The sequence below is a fragment of the Daphnia magna genome, linkage group LG4 (assembly GCF_020631705.1).
Source record: "Daphnia magna isolate NIES linkage group LG4, ASM2063170v1.1, whole genome shotgun sequence".
NCBI lineage: Eukaryota > Metazoa > Arthropoda > Branchiopoda > Diplostraca > Daphniidae > Daphnia > Daphnia magna.
In genome coordinates this window covers 1,342,103-1,362,876 of record NC_059185.1, presented here as the reverse complement: position 1 = coordinate 1,362,876, position 20,774 = coordinate 1,342,103, and the positions used below count along the sequence as shown (strand labels likewise).

General features: G+C 33.5%; 3 protein-coding genes across 7 annotated transcripts; 2 read left to right on the top strand and 1 right to left on the bottom strand.

Annotated features, from left to right (window-relative positions):
- Positions 1-134: 134 nt before the first annotated feature.
- On the top strand, positions 135-2,742 carry LOC116921305 (chondroitin proteoglycan 2). 4 transcript variants are annotated; one of them, XM_045172963.1, is made up of 12 exons: positions 135-264; positions 386-537; positions 599-1,054; positions 1,115-1,182; positions 1,271-1,338; positions 1,599-1,694; positions 1,764-1,836; positions 1,904-1,998; positions 2,076-2,154; positions 2,215-2,390; positions 2,458-2,497; positions 2,573-2,742. In XM_045172963.1, exons 4-12 carry the CDS (start codon positions 1,128-1,130, stop codon positions 2,608-2,610), a joined length of 720 nt encoding a protein of 239 aa, XP_045028898.1. In that variant the 5' UTR covers positions 135-264; positions 386-537; positions 599-1,054; positions 1,115-1,127; the 3' UTR covers positions 2,611-2,742. The 4 variants fall into 4 exon arrangements, with proteins under 4 accessions (XP_045028898.1, XP_045028899.1, XP_045028897.1 ...); XM_045172964.1 differs by having other exon boundaries at positions 140-264; positions 339-537; positions 861-1,054; XM_045172962.1 differs by having other exon boundaries at positions 140-264; positions 339-537.
- LOC116921308 lies at positions 2,742-3,960 on the bottom strand. Of its 2 annotated transcripts, none has more exons than XM_045172966.1 (5): positions 3,844-3,960; positions 3,669-3,747; positions 3,481-3,581; positions 3,216-3,391; positions 2,742-3,148 (listed from the first exon to the last, which is right to left on the bottom strand). In XM_045172966.1, the coding sequence occupies exons 2-5, from the start codon at positions 3,687-3,689 to the stop codon at positions 2,844-2,846; spliced, it is 603 nt and encodes a 200-aa protein (XP_045028901.1). In that variant the 5' UTR covers positions 3,690-3,747; positions 3,844-3,960; the 3' UTR covers positions 2,742-2,843. The 2 variants fall into 2 exon arrangements, with proteins under 2 accessions (XP_045028901.1, XP_045028902.1); XM_045172967.1 differs by lacking the exon at positions 3,844-3,960 and adding an exon at positions 3,812-3,830.
- A 5,560-nt stretch (positions 3,961-9,520) lies between these two features.
- Positions 9,521-10,525, top strand: LOC123471306. The gene is made up of 2 exons (XM_045172525.1): positions 9,521-9,762; positions 9,827-10,525. The coding sequence occupies exons 1-2, from the start codon at positions 9,568-9,570 to the stop codon at positions 10,031-10,033; spliced, it is 402 nt and encodes a 133-aa protein (XP_045028460.1). The 5' UTR covers positions 9,521-9,567; the 3' UTR covers positions 10,034-10,525.
- Positions 10,526-20,774: the final 10,249 nt, after the last annotated feature.

Genomic DNA, 20,774 nt, shown 5'->3' with positions numbered 1-20,774 from the left:
TCAAAGGACTGGTAATGAAATGCTGGGAACGGTAAGAAAATGGTGGCAAGGACGGGAACGAAATTTGTTTTCTTTACCTTAACCTTCCCTTTTGACAATTGTTTTCAATGGACAAAGGCAGTAAATTGTTTAGTCTTGTCTAGACCTTTGTTCTAGTTCCCTTTGCTTCCTTAAAAACGAAGGTGATTGGGCCATTTCTTAGTGATCGACTGAATCTGCCTTAACGTCTACTTAACACGATTATCTAAAGGCATTGCTTATTAGGTAAATTTAACTTGTGTGGCATTAATTTTTGTGAAAGAAGAAAGCATCCCTGCTGTTATTCGTGTTCATTCAAGGACTTGCTGTCGGCATTGAAAGCTACTGCCCTCTTTTATTTCCTTAGAAATTTACCAATTCACAACAAGCACCGAAGTTAAAACCAAATATGCAGGAGAGACTGTACGGAAGGATGTATCTAGGACGAAAGAAAACCAAGTAAACGATAGACTCATAAGGAAATGAACGCACGTGATCACGGACACCATAGTGTGGAAAGTAAGACATTTAATAGGCTCTCACGTACTATGATAAGTATTTAATTGTTTTTCGAGTAAAGGAATTTCCATCGCGTGTGTGTTAGTTTATCGATAGAAGAGTGTGGTGCTGATTCTTCATGTGTTTGTCGAAATGACACCGGCCAATAAGCCTCAGGTTTGCTTTTCCTTTTTGACGGGTAAAAACCTTTGTGTAAGCAATCGGCTCTGCAGTGACCTTTAAACACATTTTTTCTCTTTTGCAATGTAAAATACGTGTCTTTCTTAATGGTATTTTGTAGTAAAGCTGTCGAACGGCGTAGATAATAGAAATATGCATTATAGGCTTAGATAACGAGCAACTTCATGACGACAAAAGTGATACGCTGTGGCAATAGGTTACGTTAGATAAACAAATACAACACTATCGACGAAATGATAGTCAATGTCACGTTACTTAAGCAAAAATCGAGTTTGTTCAGTTCACTCAGTGAACAGTCACACGACAATTCCCCAAATACTTAAAAGAACAATCGCAGGTAATTACGTGTTTCATTTCTCCACAGTGCAGCATTGAGTAAAGAGTAATTTATTTTAAGGTTAACATTTAAAATGGAAAGTCCGTCGTCTACATCGATGACTTTTGTCATCCTGGTTCTATTCCAAGGCAAGTTTTGATTATGAGTTACAAATGGGTGCACCTGTTATGGAAGTGGCTTTAATCTATCGCTATTATTGTTTTTGTTTTTTAACAGTGTGCTTGGGGCAGTTAGTTTCAGCTGGTTTTCCATTTGATCGTCAGCAACGCCATTTCGTAAAAGAGGTAAAACTTTTAACATCTTTGATACACTTTAATTGGATAAATAATACTCTTCTAATTCTTTACGTATGACCAATGCTGTCAAATTACAAATAATGTAAGATACTGAATTAAATAGTTGAATTTTGTGCACATTGTTTGGCGTCTCTTTATCTCGTTTTCACTTTTCAATGGGTAAAAAAAAAAACTCCCCTGTTATCAGTGAAGAAATGTTAAACGCCATCTACGTTCATAATGTACTATATTATTTGATTTTTATTCAGGTATTCACCTGTCCTCCGAAGGATGGATTTTATCCTATTCCAAATGTTTGCACAGGGAGTTACTATTCTTGCGTTAATCAAGTTGCATATGAAATGGTAATGTGTTTATTAGTCGTACAACACTGAAAATTGATCTTCATTTTGAAATTGACAATGGTTTTACAGTCTTGCCCGGGAGATTCCGTCTTTGATCCAGCGGTGAACGTTTGTGTTCCAGCAGGCCAAGCTACATGTCAAGGTAGTAGAACATTTACACAAGTCCTAATCGTTTTTGTTTCAACTGTTCAGCTCGTGTCGATTTACAGTATTCCAGTGCCCCGCGCAAGGTGGATTTTACCATATTCCTGGAACATGTGGAAATAGTTATTACTCGTGTGTCGAAGGCATTCCTTATGTGATGGTAAAGTGTTCATAGATTTTGTTATTTTGCAGAACAAAGCTCACGTAAATTAATTTTTGATTAAAACTTTCTTTTAGACTTGCCCAGGAACTTCCATTTTTGATCCAATAGTGGGCGTTTGTGTACCAAAAGAAGTTGCATCGTGCTTGACTACCTGTACGTGTAAATCATAAAATTATCTATTGTCAACTTTAATGTGCTAAATTAAATTAACAGCAACGACCACGCCATCGTCATCCGACACAACCACCACCAAGTACTCGACTATTCCCACTGGACCTACACCGACAATCGCTCCATTCACTTGCCCTGATGCATTTGGATTCTATTCTACTGGTATCCCGTGTGACGACCAATTTTGGAGATGCTCTAACACTTACGCCTACCTTATGGTTCGTCACAACATAATTTCCTTCGCTCTTTGAAAGAATTGTAATTAATGTTGTTTTTGATTTACAGACGTGCCCACCAACTACCATTTGGAATCAGGCAACAACAGGTAAGTAATGTTTTTAAGGTTTAAATACTTCAAACTGTTGATAAATTGAAATTGACATTTACTTTCTGTTTTCAGTTTGTGACTACCCTTTCGCTGTTCCCGGATGTGGTTAACGTTTATCAAGGACTTCTTTAGATTTCATTATTGGTTATCCCTCATTCGAAACCTGATGAGCTACGATTTTATTTTTTAAATAAATTTAAACGCCGACTGTTAAAAAATAGAGCACAACATTGAAAATTGGTGATTTTAAAAATAATTTGCTTGGTTTATTTGCACTAGCATGGATCAAAAGATAATACATATTGGATAAGGAACATAAAAAGCCGAGCCAAATCCACGTGGTTTAAAGTTTAAAGACAAACTCGTTGTACAGGATGGATTTCCAAGGATCGCTAGAAGGTAAATCGCCAATTCCACGGGTCTGAGGTTTTTGGCCGTTCAACAATTTCGCATTGTCGACCTCCTTCTGATAATTTGCTCTACTTGGCCGAGATTTTTTTATTTGATGCATTTTAGGTTGGTATTTAAGCTTTTCCACTTCGTGTCGAAAGAGAACATTTTTCTCTGCAAAATTTATCGCATTATTTTGACGTGCGACAAAGTTATTACGTAAATGAGGTTTAATCACTCTTTCGTAAATCGAATCCCCTAAAACAAAATGGACATTAACGCAAAATTGGAAAAAAATATATACAAAAAATGGTAGAATAAATACTGAAGCCTGGAAATGGAGATCGAAGTCCTATGGGTAGTTCACCTGGGTGAAAAGGTGACCTTGGAGGTTCTGGTCTATTGTCGTTCCATAATTTCCGACCGCGGTCTTCGTGCGACCAAGAATGGGGGAAAGCTGCGTGTTTGACATCCCACCAATCGTGGTCATCAAAACCAGATCTTTAAAATTCGCATTAAATTTATAAAATTAAATCATTTACCGATTTCAGATTTATTTAAACTTCAGATAAATAAAGTAGTGTACATACCTCCTGATTGAAGATGATGTAACAGGCTTCTCCATGTGTTTTGCAAAAGATTCACATGCTATTCCTAAGACGATAAAGCCAAAGAATAAGGTATTGGCCAACTGCATGGGAATTCATGAAAAATGGTAGAAAGAGTTTTAATTTAATCTTAGCGAACAATTACATGAATTTTAAAGAAAAGTAGTCACCCAAAAGATGGAGTGTTCCATTGCGAGTAAGAGTAAAAGGTGCTTCAGTTACCGAGGTTCGTCCGTGACAGAAAGCGAACTGCGAAAAAATAAAACGACGTCGGCACATCTTATATGGAAGTCTGAACAATAAAATCATGTACGTATTGTATGGATGCACGAAAGTTTTTCTCACTCTGTCTAAGAAATTGCGACCGCCTCCCGCTGATCAAGCAGTATATCATTCCCTTCGAAATGGACAAGCACATCTGGCAGTAACGTTGATTTCCAGAGCACGCAATGAAGAGAAAGTGTTCTCATTTCTCCTGCGTATAAGACATACAAAAAAAAAAAATAAAGAGTGCTGCAAACTACCAGCATCCATCAAGGAACTTTTCTCCACCGCGAGGGCTAATAGTCTCGAGGCGTAGATAAGAATCAACAATTTTAGACACAACGTTGGGTAGAAATATTCCAATTCTACGGCCCGTATGAGTGATCATCAAAAAGGTAATTAGATTATATACCAGTAGCAAAACTTAGACAATGCTCAATTTTATTATTTATTTATTGGTCTTTCAATCTTTTATTCTTCTTCCTCTTTGGAATTAGTATTTTCCCATAGGGATTTAGTAAATGCAGATAGAAAAATAAATTCCTACTTCATATTGTACGCAGACAAAGGTTAGGCTCACCATGCTGCATTCAGTGATCCTTAAAAATGTTGACTCAGAATCATGGATAATGAGCTAACTATCGGATATAAACAAATTAAAAAATATATTACTTTAACATGGTTTTACAACAAATCGGCCTCTCAACTCGAAATTTCTCGAATCCAAAGTCACTTATTAATTGATTGTTCTTCAACAAATTTGAACTGATTGTCGAAATCTTCGTTCAATTCTGCCGATTTTGCTAAAACAGTTGACAAGATGAGTTCCAGAGCTGCACGATTCCAGGATTTGTATCAGAAATAGGTTTCCCAGAGAAGCCCAGAGTCATAGACCCCTAGAAGCTAGGCCTCTATGACTTTGGTTTGCCGAACAGTTCGTCTTCTTTGAAAATAAAAACCATAAATTAAGTTGGTACGCTAACAGCACTGTTTTCGTTATTTTTGAAAACGGCTAGTTTAAAGAGAAAACCAATGACTAAATCGAAATCAGCGTTCAATTTCGATTATGCCATGTGATTTTTGGAGAATTTCAAGAGATGTCGTTTTTGGCCGATTTTGACAAAAGTGGGAAGGCTATACCCTTCCCACTTTTTCATTTTTGGCCAAATTTCAAATTTTGCTTAAAATACATGATTTCGATTCAGAATTGAATGAAAATCACGGATATCAGGTTTATTTTTCTATTGGTCTTATAGTTTTTTATTTAAACGTTAAAAACCATTAATTAAGTTGGTGCGCTAACAGCACTGTTTTCGTTAATTTTGAAAACGGCTAGTTTAAAGAGAACACCAATGACTAAATCGAAATCAGCGTTCAATTTCGATTATGCCATGTGATTTTTGGAGAATTTCAAGAGATGTCGTTTTTGGCCGATTTTGACAAAAGTGGGAAGGCTATACCCTTCCCACTTTTTCATTTTTGGCCAAATTTCAAATTTTGCTTAAAATACATGATTTCGATTCAGAATTGAATGAAAATCACGGATATCAGGTTTATTTTTCTATTGGTCTTATAGTTTTTTATTTAAACGTTAAAAACCATTAATTAAGTTGGTGCGCTAACAGCACTGTTTTCGTTAATTTTGAAAACGGCTAGTTTAAAGAGAAAACCAATGACTAAATCGAAATCAGCGTTCAATTTCGATTATGCCATGTGATTTTTGGAGAATTTCAAGAGATGTCGTTTTTGGCCGATTTTGACAGGCTAACCCTTCCCACTTTTTCATTTTTGGCCAAATTTCAAATTTTGCTTAAAATACATGATTTCGATTCAGAATTGAATGAAAATCACGGATATCAGGTTTATTTTTCTATTGGTCTTATAGTTTTTTATTTAAACGTTAAAAACCATTAATTAAGTTGGTGCGCTAACAGCACTGTTTTCATTAATTTTGAAAACGGCTAGTTTAAAGAGAAAACCAATGACTAAATCGAAATCAGCGTTCAATTTCGATTATGCCATGTGATTTTTGGAGAATTTCAAGAGATGTCGTTTTTGGCCGATTTTGACAAAAGTGGGAAGGCTATACCCTTCCCACTTTTTCATTTTTGGCCAAATTTCAAATTTTGCTTAAAATACATGATTTCGATTCAGAATTGAATGAAAATCACGGATATCAGGTTTATTTTTCTATTGGTCTTATAGTTTTTTATTTAAACGTTAAAAACCATTAATTAAGTTGGTGCGCTAACAGCACTGTTTTCGTTAATTTTGAAAACGGCTAGTTTAAAGAGAACACCAATGACTAAATCGAAATCAGCGTTCAATTTCGATTATGCCATGTGATTTTTGGAGAATTTCAAGAGATGTCGTTTTTGGCCGATTTTGACAAAAGTGGGAAGGCTATACCCTTCCCACTTTTTCATTTTTGGCCAAATTTCAAATTTTGTTTAAAATACATGATTTCGATTCAGAATTGAATGAAAATCACGGATATCAGGTTTATTTTTCTATTGGTCTTATAGTTTTTTATTTAAACGTTAAAAACCATTAATTAAGTTGGTGCGCTAACAGCACTGTTTTCGTTAATTTTGAAAACGGCTAGTTTAAAGAGAAAACCAATGACTAAATCGAAATCAGCGTTCAATTTCGATTATGCCATGGGATTTTTGGAGAATTTCAAGAGATGTCGTTTTTGGCCGATTTTGACAAAAGTGGGAAGGCTATACCCTTCCCACTTTTTCATTTTTGGCCAAATTTCAAATTTTGCTTAAAATACATGATTTCGATTCAGAATTGAATGAAAATCACGGATATCAGGTTTATTTTTCTATTGGTCTTATAGTTTTTTATTTAAACGTTAAAAACCATTAATTAAGTTGGTGCGCTAACAGCACTGTTTTCGTTAATTTTGAAAACGGCTAGTTTAAAGAGAACACCAATGACTAAATCGAAATCAGCGTTCAATTTCGATTATGCCATGTGATTTTTGGAGAATTTCAAGAGATGTCGTTTTTGGCCGATTTTGACAAAAGTGGGAAGGCTATACCCTTCCCACTTTTTCATTTTTGGCCAAATTTCAAATTTTGCTTAAAATACATGATTTCGATTCAGAATTGAATGAAAATCACGGATATCAGGTTTATTTTTCTATTGGTCTTATAGTTTTTTATTTAAACGTTAAAAACCATTAATTAAGTTGGTGCGCTAACAGCACTGTTTTCGTTAATTTTGAAAACGGCTAGTTTAAAGAGAAAACCAATGACTAAATCGAAATCAGCGTTCAATTTCGATTATGCCATGTGATTTTTGGAGAATTTCAAGAGATGTCGTTTTTGGCCGATTTTGACGAGGCTAACCCTTCCCACTTTTTCATTTTTGGCCAAATTTCAAATTTTGCTTAAAATACATGATTTCGATTCAGAATTGAATGAAAATCACGGATATCAGGTTTATTTTTCTATTGGTCTTATAGTTTTTTATTTAAACGTTAAAAACCATTAATTAAGTTGGTGCGCTAACAGCACTGTTTTCGTTAATTTTGAAAACGGCTAGTTTAAAGAGAAAACCAATGACTAAATCGAAATCAGCGTTCAATTTCGATTATGCCATGTGATTTTTGGAGAATTTCAAGAGATGTCGTTTTTGGCCGATTTTGACAAAAGTGGGAAGGCTATACCCTTCCCACTTTTTCATTTTTGGCCAAATTTCAAATTTTGCTTAAAATACATGATTTCGATTCAGAATTGAATGAAAATCACGGATATCAGGTTTATTTTTCTATTGGTCTTATAGTTTTTTATTTAAACGTTAAAAACCATTAATTAAGTTGGTGCGCTAACAGCACTGTTTTCGTTAATTTTGAAAACGGCTAGTTTAAAGAGAACACCAATGACTAAATCGAAATCAGCGTTCAATTTCGATTATGCCATGTGATTTTGGATTAAGGTTTTTTTGTGATTTTTGGGGAATTTAAAAAAATTTTTTTTTTTGTTTTTTTTAAAAAAAAAGGAACCCCATCCCGGCTATCCCTTTCCCTCTTTTTCATTTTTGGCCAAATTTCAAATTTTGCTTAAAATACATGATTTCGATTCAGAATTGAATGAAAATCACGGATATCAGGTTTATTTTTCTATTGGTCTTATAGTTTTTTATTTAAACGTTAAAAACCATTAATTAAGTTGGTGCGCTAACAGCACTGTTTTCGTTAATTTTGAAAACGGCTAGTTTAAAGAGAAAACCAATGACTAAATCGAAATCAGCGTTCAATTTCGATTATGCCATGTGATTTTTGTGGGAAGGCGGGACGGCGGGACGGAAAGTGGGAAGGCTATACCCTTCCCACTTTTTCATTTTTGGCCAAATTTCAAATTTTGCTTAAAATACATGATTTCGATTCAGAATTGAATGAAAATCACGGATATCAGGTTTATTTTTCTATTGGTCTTATAGTTTTTTATTTAAACGTTAAAAACCATTAATTAAGTTGGTGCGCTAACAGCATTGTTTTCGTTAATTTTGAAAACGGCTAGTTTAAAGAGAAAACCAATGACTAAATCGAAATCAGCGTTCAATTTCGATTATGCCATGTGATTTTTGGAGAATTTCAAGAGATGTCGTTTTTGGCCGATTTTGACAAAAGTGGGAAGGCTATAACCCTTCCCACTTTTTCATTTTTGGCCAAATTTCAAATTTTGCTTAAAATACATGATTTCGATTCAGAATTGAATGAAAATCACGGATATCAGGTTTATTTTTCTATTGGTCTTATAGTTTTTTATTTAAACGTTAAAAACCATTAATTAAGTTGGTGCGCTAACAGCACTGTTTTCGTTAATTTTGAAAACGGCTAGTTTAAAGAGAACACCAATGACTAAATCGAAATCAGCGTTCAATTTCGATTATGCCATGTGATTTTTGGAGAATTTCAAGAGATGTCGTTTTTGGCCGATTTTGACAAAAGTGGGAAGGCTATACCCTTCCCACTTTTTCATTTTTGGCCAAATTTCAAATTTTGCTTAAAATACATGATTTCGATTCAGAATTGAATGAAAATCACGGATATCAGGTTTATTTTTCTATTGGTCTTATAGTTTTTTATTTAAACGTTAAAAACCATTAATTAAGTTGGTGCGCTAACAGCACTGTTTTCGTTAATTTTGAAAACGGCTAGTTTAAAGAGAACACCAATGACTAAATCGAAATCAGCGTTCAATTTCGATTATGCCATGTGATTTTTGGAGAATTTCAAGAGATGTCGTTTTTGGCCGATTTTGACAAAAGTGGGAAGGCTATAGGGGAGAACGGGGCAGTTAGGGTAGTGTATATGTTGGCACTATCGATATTGAGATATGTTTTAATGAAACCTAAGTATAGGAAAAATTCACGCTTACGCAACCCGAAAATCTTTATCGTTTAAAAAAAAAATCATTAAAAAAGTCCTAAGGGTTCAGTAATAAATGAAACAATAATTTTGGCGCCTTAAAATCGTGTCATCAGCTTTGACAGATTTTTTCAATTTACGGGTTTCAGAAATGGAATAAAACTTTCAACAAATAATATTCTTGAAGGAAATTCTTTCCTCTTTCAATCTGATATTTGAGTTTATTATTTCTCCTTAGAGGAGTTACTGAAAAATCAATTTGATTAACGACACCTATTCTTGAGGCAAAATGGCCTGGCAACGTTGGGGCAGTTTGCGGGTATAAAATCTCTGTCGTCTAATGTCAAAATGGTGAGTCTTAAAAAGTCTGTCAATTTTTGTTAAAGATAGTTAGGCATTACATTAGAAAAACTGAACGTTGTATGTATCCAGATGGTTACATTTTGAAAGCTGTTAAGAAAGTTGTTGCTGAGAAACAAAAAGTATGTGATGTTTCCAAAGCAACCTCCATCCCAAAAAGATCTATACTGAGATATGTCAAAAATTTCTTGGCTGCTGGAATTCAAGATGAAGCTGAAGCAACTACAAGCATTGGGGGTTACCAAAAACCTCGTAAGGTAAATCTACTTATAATTTTTCTGTGTATGTGTTGCAATGTTAACTCTTTCTTGTTCGCTCTAGGTTTTCAGCAGCGAACAAGAAAGCAATCTTAGCAGTTACGTCAAAAGGGCCAGTGACATTTATCATGGAATCACTACCACAGACATGAGAAGATTGGCTTATCAGTACGCTACCCAAGAAAAATGTATTGTCCCTCTTTCTTGGTCGGTCAAGAAGGAAGCTGGAAGAGACTGGCTATCTGGTTTCATGCGAAGACATCAAGACTAGCCCGGCCACTCTAAACCCAGACGTGATGTTTGCTGGTGTTGTTGCAAGCGGGAAGGCTAATCCAACCAGCTCTGCGATGTTGTGTATGCTCATAGGTTTTCCTGGATGGTCCTTCATCCATGAACTGCAATACGAATTGTAGTATCTTTTAAATGGACCCAGTGGCCGGGCTAGTCCCATTTAATTTACCCAGACCCTCTTCCAGTGCTCAAAATTTACCCAGACCCTCTTCCAGTGCTCAAAATGGATTAACTGATTCTTGTTTCTGTATTATGTGTCAAGAGAGTTTCTCTGAAAGCAGGCCCGGTGAAAAATGGGTGCAATGTGTGAAATGTTTGTTGTGGGCCCACGAAAACTGTGTGACCAAGAGTAAGCGGTTTTTATGTTTCGATTGTTCTTAGTTTTGTTGATGAATGGCCAATTTAATTTGTGATTTTCAATTTACTGATGTATCGTTAACATTTCCACAAAGAATATACTTTTGAATCTTAACTTTCTTTATTTATTTATAAGTTTTACTGATGTACCGTCCCTTGGACTGTTAGTCCATAAGAATAACATGGGCTTTTATGCCCCCATACATGGAGCGAAGTGCCCCTTCAACGGGGCATCTCGTCTTTTAATTTTGATGTTTTCAAATTCACTTTTTGGCCTAATAAAGGTGAGTTTCTGTAAATTAAAAATTCGAGGCATATAGCTCATTCTCCTCTCTTTCTTTTAAGATAATCGGGAGTTTCGAAAGTTTATTTTTAAAGGTATGGTGGCCAAAAAACAAAAAATCGCGTCAACTAGTACAACTCTCCCCTACCCTTCCCACTTTTTCATTTTTGGCCAAATTTCAAATTTTGCTTAAAATACATGATTTCGATTCAGAATTGAATGAAAATCACGGATATCAGGTTTATTTTTCTATTGGTCTTATAGTTTTTTATTTAAACGTTAAAAACCATTAATTAAGTTGGTGCGCTAACAGCACTGTTTTCGTTAATTTTGAAAACGGCTAGTTTAAAGAGAACACCAATGACTAAATCGAAATCAGCGTTCAATTTCGATTATGCCATGTGATTTTTGGAGAATTTCAAGAGATGTCGTTTTTGGCCGATTTTGACAAAAGTGGGAAGGCTATACCCTTCCCACTTTTTCATTTTTGGCCAAATTTCAAATTTTGCTTAAAATACATGATTTCGATTCAGAATTGAATGAAAATCACGGATATCAGGTTTATTTTTCTATTGGTCTTATAGTTTTTTATTTAAACGTTAAAAACCATTAATTAAGTTGGTGCGCTAACAGCACTGTTTTCGTTAATTTTGAAAACGGCTAGTTTAAAGAGAACACCAATGACTAAATCGAAATCAGCGTTCAATTTCGATTATGCCATGTGATTTTTGGAGAATTTCAAGAGATGTCGTTTTTGGCCGATTTTGACAAAAGTGGGAAGGCTATACCCTTCCCACTTTTTCATTTTTGGCCAAATTTCAAGTTTTGCTTAAAATACATGATTTCGATTCAGAATTGAATGAAAATCACGGATATCAGGTTTATTTTTCTATTGGTCTTATAGTTTTTTATTTAAACGTTAAAAACCATTAATTAAGTTGGTGCGCTAACAGCACTGTTTTCGTTAATTTTGAAAACGGCTAGTTTAAAGAGAACACCAATGACTAAATCGAAATCAGCGTTCAATTTCGATTATGCCATGTGATTTTTGGAGAATTTCAAGAGATGTCGTTTTTGGCCGATTTTGACAAAAGTGGGAAGGCTATACCCTTCCCACTTTTTCATTTTTGGCCAAATTTCAAATTTTGCTTAAAATACATGATTTCGATTCAGAATTGAATGAAAATCACGGATATCAGGTTTATTTTTCTATTGGTCTTATAGTTTTTTATTTAAACGTTAAAAACCATTAATTAAGTTGGTGCGCTAACAGCACTGTTTTCGTTAATTTTGAAAACGGCTAGTTTAAAGAGAAAACCAATGACTAAATCGAAATCAGCGTTCAATTTCGATTATGCCATGTGATGTTTTGGAGAATTTCAAGAGATGTCGTTTTTGGCCGATTTTGACAGGCTAACCCTTCCCACTTTTTCATTTTTGGCCAAATTTCAAATTTTGCTTAAAATACATGATTTCGATTCAGAATTGAATGAAAATCACGGATATCAGGTTTATTTTTCTATTGGTCTTATAGTTTTTTATTTAAACGTTAAAAACCATTAATTAAGTTGGTGCGCTAACAGCACTGTTTTCGTTAATTTTGAAAACGGCTAGTTTAAAGAGAACACCAATGACTAAATCGAAATCAGCGTTCAATTTCGATTATGCCATGTGATTTTTGGAGAATTTCAAGAGATGTCGTTTTTGGCCGATTTTGACAAAAGTGGGAAGGCTATACCCTTCCCACTTTTTCATTTTTGGCCAAATTTCAAATTTTGCTTAAAATACATGATTTCGATTCAGAATTGAATGAAAATCACGGATATCAGGTTTATTTTTCTATTGGTCTTATAGTTTTTTATTTAAACGTTAAAAACCATTAATTAAGTTGGTGCGCTAACAGCACTGTTTTCGTTAATTTTGAAAACGGCTAGTTTAAAGAGAACACCAATGACTAAATCTAAATCAGCGTTCAATTTCGATTATGCCATGTGATTTTTGGAGAATTTCAAGAGATGTCGTTTTTGGCCGATTTTGACAAAAGTGGGAAGGCTATACCCTTCCCACTTTTTCATTTTTGGCCAAATTTCAAATTTTGCTTAAAATACATGATTTCGATTCAGAATTGAATGAAAATCACGGATATCAGGTTTATTTTTCTATTGGTCTTATAGTTTTTTATTTAGACGTTAAAAACCATTAATTAAGTTGGTGCGCTAACAGCACTGTTTTCGTTAATTTTGAAAACGGCTAGTTTAAAGAGAACACCAATGACTAAATCGAAATCAGCGTTCAATTTCGATTATGCCATGTGATTTTTGGAGAATTTCAAGAGATGTCGTTTTTGGCCGATTTTGACAAAAGTGGGAAGGCTATACCCTTCCCACTTTTTCATTTTTGGCCAAATTTCAAATTTTGCTTAAAATACATGATTTCGATTCAGAATTGAATGAAAATCACGGATATCAGGTTTATTTTTCTATTGGTCTTATAGTTTTTTATTTAAACGTTAAAAACCATTAATTAAGTTGGTGCGCTAACAGCACTGTTTTCGTTAATTTTGAAAACGGCTAGTTTAAAGAGAACACCAATGACTAAATCGAAATCAGCGTTCAATTTCGATTATGCCATGTGATTTTTGGAGAATTTCAAGAGATGTCGTTTTTGGCCGATTTTGACAAAAGTGGGAAGGCTATACCCTTCCCACTTTTTCATTTTTGGCCAAATTTCAAATTTTGCTTAAAATACATGATTTCGATTCAGAATTGAATGAAAATCACGGATATCAGGTTTATTTTTCTATTGGTCTTATAGTTTTTTATTTAAACGTTAAAAACCATTAATTAAGTTGGTGCGCTAACAGCACTGTTTTCGTTAATTTTGAAAACGGCTAGTTTAAAGAGAACACCAATGACTAAATCGAAATCAGCGTTCAATTTCGATTATGCCATGTGATTTTTGGAGAATTTCAAGAGATGTCGTTTTTGGCCGATTTTGACAAAAGTGGGAAGGCTATACCCTTCCCACTTTTTCATTTTTGGCCAAATTTCAAATTTTGCTTAAAATACATGATTTCGATTCAGAATTGAATGAAAATCACGGATATCAGGTTTATTTTTCTATTGGTCTTATAGTTTTTTATTTAAACGTTAAAAACCATTAATTAAGTTGGTGCGCTAACAGCACTGTTTTCGTTAATTTTGAAAACGGCTAGTTTAAAGAGAACACCAATGACTAAATCGAAATCAGCGTTCAATTTCGATTATGCCATGTGATTTTTGGAGAATTTCAAGAGATGTCGTTTTTGGCCGATTTTGACAAAAGTGGGAAGGCTATACCCTTCCCACTTTTTCATTTTTGGCCAAATTTCAAATTTTGCTTAAAATACATGATTTCGATTCAGAATTGAATGAAAATCACGGATATCAGGTTTATTTTTCTATTGGTCTTATAGTTTTTTATTTAAACGTTAAAAACCATTAATTAAGTTGGTGCGCTAACAGCACTGTTTTCGTTAATTTTGAAAACGGCTAGTTTAAAGAGAACACCAATGACTAAATCGAAATCAGCGTTCAATTTCGATTATGCCATGTGATTTTTGGAGAATTTCAAGAGATGTCGTTTTTGGCCGATTTTGACAAAAGTGGGAAGGCTATACCCTTCCCACTTTTTCATTTTTGGCCAAATTTCAAATTTTGCTTAAAATACATGATTTCGATTCAGAATTGAATGAAAATCACGGATATCAGGTTTATTTTTCTATTGGTCTTATAGTTTTTTATTTAAACGTTAAAAACCATTAATTAAGTTGGTGCGCTAACAGCACTGTTTTCGTTAATTTTGAAAACGGCTAGTTTAAAGAGAACACCAATGACTAAATCGAAATCAGCGTTCAATTTCGATTATGCCATGTGATTTTTGGAGAATTTCAAGAGATGTCGTTTTTGGCCGATTTTGACAAAAGTGGGAAGGCTATACCCTTCCCACTTTTTCATTTTTGGCCAAATTTCAAATTTTGCTTAAAATACATGATTTCGATTCAGAATTGAATGAAAATCACGGATATCAGGTTTATTTTTCTATTGGTCTTATAGTTTTTTATTTAAACGTTAAAAACCATTAATTAAGTTGGTGCGCTAACAGCACTGTTTTCGTTAATTTTGAAAACGGCTAGTTTAAAGAGAACACCAATGACTAAATCGAAATCAGCGTTCAATTTCGATTATGCCATGTGATTTTTGGAGAATTTCAAGAGATGTCGTTTTTGGCCGATTTTGACAAAAGTGGGAAGGCTATACCCTTCCCACTTTTTCATTTTTGGCCAAATTTCAAATTTTGCTTAAAATACATGATTTCGATTCAGAATTGAATGAAAATCACGGATATCAGGTTTATTTTTCTATTGGTTTTATAGTTTTTTATTTAAACGTTAAAAACCATTAATTAAGTTGGTGCGCTAACAGCACTGTTTTCGTTAATTTTGAAAACGGCTAGTTTAAAGAGAACACCAATGACTAAATCGAAATCAGCGTTCAATTTCGATTATGCCATGTGATTTTTGGAGAATTTCAAGAGATGTCGTTTTTGGCCGATTTTGACAAAAGTGGGAAGGCTATACCCTTCCCACTTTTTCATTTTTTGCCAAATTTCAAATTTTTGCTTAAAATACATGATTTCGATTCAGAATTGAATGAAAATCACGGATATCAGGTTTATTTTTCTATTGGTCTTATAGTTTTTTATTTAAACGTTAAAAACCATTAATTAAGTTGGTGCGCTAACAGCACTGTTTTCGTTAATTTTGAAAACGGCTAGTTTAAAGAGAACACCAATGACTAAATCGAAATCAGCGTTCAATTTCGATTATGCCATGTGATTTTTGGAGAATTTCAAGAGATGTCGTTTTTGGCCGATTTTGACAAAAGTGGGAAGGCTATACCCTTCCCACTTTTTCATTTTTGGCCAAATTTCAAATTTTGCTTAAAATACATGATTTCGATTCAGAATTGAATGAAAATCACGGATATCAGGTTTATTTTTCTATTGGTCTTATAGTTTTTTATTTAAACGTTAAAAACCATTAATTAAGTTGGTGCGCTAACAGCACTGTTTTCGTTAATTTTGAAAACGGCTAGTTTAAAGAGAAAACCAATGACTAAATCGAAATTAGCATTCAATTTCGATTATGCCATGTGATTTTTGGAGAATTTCAAGAGATGTCGTTTTTGGCCGATTTTGACAAAAGTGGGAAGGCTATACCCTTCCCACTTTTTCATTTTTGGCCAAATTTCAAATTTTTGCTTAAAATACATGATTTCGATTCAGAATTGAATGAAAATCACGGATATCAGGTTTATTTTTCTATTGGTCTTATAGTTTTTTATTTAAACGTTAAAAACCATTAATTAAGTTGGTGCGCTAACAGCACTGTTTTCGTTAATTTTGAAAACGACTAGTTTAAAGAGAAAACCAATGACTAAATCGAAATCAGCGTTCAATTTTGATTATGCCATGTGATTTTTGGAGAATTTCAAGAGATGTCGTTTTTGGCCGATTTTGACAAAACTGGGAAGGCTATACCCTTCCCACTTTTTCATTTTTGGCCAAATTTCAAATTTTGCTTAAAATACATGATTTCGATTCAGAATTGAATGAAAATCAAGGATATCAGGTTTATTTTTCTATTGGTCTTATAGTTTTTTATTTAAACGTTAAAAACCATTAATAAAGTTGGTGCGCTAACAGCACTGTTTTCGTTAATTTTGAAAACGGCTAGTTTAAAGAGAAAACCAATGACTAAATCGAAATCAGCGTTCAATTTCGATTATGCCATGTGATTTTTGGAGAATTTCAAGAGATGTCGTTTTTGGCCGATTTTGACAAAAGTGGAATGGCTATACCCTTCCCACTTTTTCATTTTTGGCCAAATTTCAAATTTTGCTTAAAATACATGATTTCGATTCAGAATTGAATGAAAATCACGGATATCAGGTTTATTTTTCTATTGGTCTTATAGTTTTTATTTAAACGTTAAAAACCATTAATTAAGTTGGTGCGCTAACAGCACTGTTTTCGTTAATTTTGAAAACGGCTAGTTTAAAGAGAAAACCAATGACTAAATCGAAATTAGCATTCAATTTCGATTATGCCATGTGATTTTTGGAGAATTTCAAGAGATGTCGTTTTTGGCCGATTTTGACAAAAGTGGGAAGGCTATACCCTTCCCACTTTTTCATTTTTGGCCAAATTTCAAATTTTGCTTAAAATACATGATTTCGATTCAGAATTGAATGAAAATCACGGATATCAGGTTTATTTTTCTATTGGTCTTATAGTTTTTTATTTAAACGTTAAAAACCATTAATTAAGTTGGTGCGCTAACAGCACTGTTTTCGTTAATTTTGAAAACGACTAGTTTAAAGAGAAAACCAATGACTAAATCGAAATCAGCGTTCAATTTTGATTATGCCATGTGATTTTTGGAGAATTTCAAGAGATGTCGTTTTTGGCCGATTTTGACAAAACTGGGAAGGCTATACCCTTCCCACTTTTTCATTTTTGGCCAAATTTCAAATTTTGCTTAAAATACATGATTTCGATTCAGAATTGAATGAAAATCACGGATATCAGGTTTATTTTTCTATTGGTCTTATAGTTTTTTATTTAAACGTTAAAAACCATTAATAAAGTTGGTGCGCTAACAGCACTGTTTTCGTTAATTTTGAAAACGGCTAGTTTAAAGAGAAAACCAATGACTAAATCGAAATCAGCGTTCAATTTCGATTATGCCATGTGATTTTTGGAGAATTTCAAGAGATGTCGTTTTTGGCCGATTTTGACAAAAGTGGAAAGGCTATACCCTTCCCACTTTTTCATTTTTGGCCAAATTTCAAATTTTGCTTAAAATACATGATTTCGATTCAGAATTGAATGAAAATCACGGATATCAGGTTTATTTTTCTATTGGTCTTATAGTTTTTTATTTAAACGTTAAAAACCATTAATTAAGTTGGTGCGCTAACAGCACTGTTTTCGTTAATTTTGAAAACGGCTAGTTTAAAGAGAAAACCAATGACTAAATCGAAATTAGCATTCAATTTCGATTATGCCATGTGATTTTTGGAGAATTTCAAGAGATGTCGTTTTTGGCCGATTTTGACAAAAGTGGGAAGGCTATACCCTTCCCACTTTTTCATTTTTGGCCAAATTTCAAATTTTGCTTAAAATACATGATTTCGATTCAGAATTGAATGAAAATCACGGATATCAGGTTTATTTTTCTATTGGTCTTATAGTTTTTTATTTAAACGTTAAAAACCATTAATTAAGTTGGTGCGCTAACAGCACTGTTTTCGTTAATTTTGAAAACGGCTAGTTTAAAGAGAAAACCAATGACTAAATCGAAATTAGCATTCAATTTCGATTATGCCATGTGATTTTTGGAGAATTTCAAGAGATGTCGTTTTTGGCCGATTTTGACAAAAGTGGGAAGGCTATACCCTTCCCACTTTTTCATTTTTGGCCAAATTTCAAATTTTGCTTAAAATACATGATTTCGATTCAGAATTGAATGAAAATCACGGATATCAGGTTTATTTTTCTATTGGTCTTATAGTATTTTATTTAAACGTTAAAAACCATTAATTAAGTTGGTGCGCTAACAGCACTGTTTTCGTTAATTTTGAAAACGACTAGTTTAAAGAGAAAACCAATGACTAAATCGAAATCAGCGTTCAATTTTGATTATGCCATGTGATTTTTGGAGAATTTCAAGAGATGTCGTTTTTGGCCGATTTTGACAAAACTGGGAAGGCTATACCCTTCCCACTTTTTCATTTTTGGCCAAATTTCAAATTTTGCTTAAAATACATGATTTCGATTCAGAATTGAATGAAAATCAAGGATATCAGGTTTATTTTTCTATTGGTCTTATAGTTTTTTATTTAAACGTTAAAAACCATTAATAAAGTTGGTGCGCTAACAGCACTGTTTTCGTTAATTTTGAAAACGGCTAGTTTAAAGAGAAAACCAATGACTAAATCGAAATCAGCGTTCAATTTCGATTATGCCATGTGATTTTTGGAGAATTTCAAGAGATGTCGTTTTTGGCCGATTTTGACAAAAGTGGGAAGGCTATACCCTTCCCACTTTTTCATTTTTGGCCAAATTTCAAATTTTGCTTAAAATACATGATTTCGATTCAGAATTGAATGAAAATCACGGATATCAGGTTTATTTTTCTATTGGTCTTATAGTTTTTTATTTAAACGTTAAAAACCATTAATTAAGTTGGTGCGCTAACAGCACTGTTTTCGTTAATTTTGAAAACGGCTAGTTTAAAGAGAAAACCAATGACTAAATCGAAATCAGCGTTCAATTTCGATTATGCCATGTGATTTTTGGAGAATTTCAAGAGATGTCGTTTTTGGCCGATTTTGACAGGCTAACCCTTCCCACTTTTTCATTTTTGGCCAAATTTCAAATTTTGCTTAAAATACATGATTTCGATTCAGAATTGAATGAAAATCACGGATATCAGGTTTATTTTTCTATTGGTCTTATAGTTTTTTATTTAAACGTTAAAAACCATTAATTAAGTTGGTGCGCTAACAGCACTGTTTTCGTTAATTTTGAAAACGGCTAGTTTAAAGAGAAAACCAATGACTAAATCGAAATCAGCGTTCAATTTCGATTATGCCATGTGATTTTTGGAGAATTTCAAGAGATGTCGTTTTTGGCCGATTTTGACAAAAGTGGGAAGGCTATACCCTTCCCACTTTTTCATTTTTGGCCAAATTTCAAATTTTGCTTAAAATACATGATTTCGATTCAGAATTGAATGAAAATCACGGATATCAGGTTTATTTTTCTATTGGTCTTATAGTTTTTTATTTAAACGTTAAAAACCATTAATTAAGTTGGTGCGCTAACAGCACTGTTTTCGTTAATTTTGAAAACGGCTAGTTTAAAGAGAACACCAATGACTAAATCGAAATCAGCGTTCAATTTCGATTATGCCATGTGATTTTTGGAGAATTTCAAGAGATGTCGTTTTTGGCCGATTTTGACAAAAGTGGGAAGGCTATACCCTTCCCACTTTTTCATTTTTGGCCAAATTTCAAATTTTGCTTAAAATACATGATTTCGATTCAGAATTGAATGAAAATCACGGATATCAGGTTTATTTTTCTATTGGTCTTATAGTTTTTTATTTAAACGTTAAAAACCATTAATTAAGTTGGTGCGCTAACAGCACTGTTTTCGTTAATTTTGAAAACGGCTAGTTTAAAGAGAAAACCAATGACTAAATCGAAATCAGCGTTCAATTTCGATTATGCCATGTGATTTTTGGAGAATTTCAAGAGATGTCGTTTTTGGCCGATTTTGACAAAAGTGGGAAGGCTATACCCTTCCCACTTTTTCATTTTTGGCCAAATTTCAAATTTTTGCTTAAAATACATGATTTCGATTCAGAATTGAATGAAAATCACGGATATCAGGTTTATTTTTCTATTGGTCTTATAGTTTTTTATTTAAACGTTAAAAACCATTAATTAAGTTGGTGCGCTAACAGCACTGTTTTCGTTAATTTTGAAAACGGCTAGTTTAAAGAGAAAACCAATGACTAAATCGAAATCAGCGTTCAATTTCGATTATGCCATGTGATTTTTGGAGAATTTCAAGAGATGTCGTTTTTGGCCGATTTTGACAAAAGTGGGAAGGCTATACCCTTCCCACTTTTTCATTTTTGGCCAAATTTCAAATTTTGCTTAAAATACATGATTTCGATTCAGAATTGAATGAAAATCACGGATATCAGGTTTATTTTTCTATTGGTCTTATAGTTTTTTATTTAAACGTTAAAAACCATTAATTAAGTTGGTGCGCTAACAGCACTGTTTTCGTTAATTTTGAAAACGGCTAGTTTAAAGAGAAAACCAATGACTAAATCGAAATCAGCGTTCAATTTCGATTATGCCATGTGATTTTTGGAGAATTTCAAGAGATGTCGTTTTTGGCCGATTTTGACAAAAGTGGGAAGGCTATACCCTTCCCACTTTTTCATTTTTGGCCAAATTTC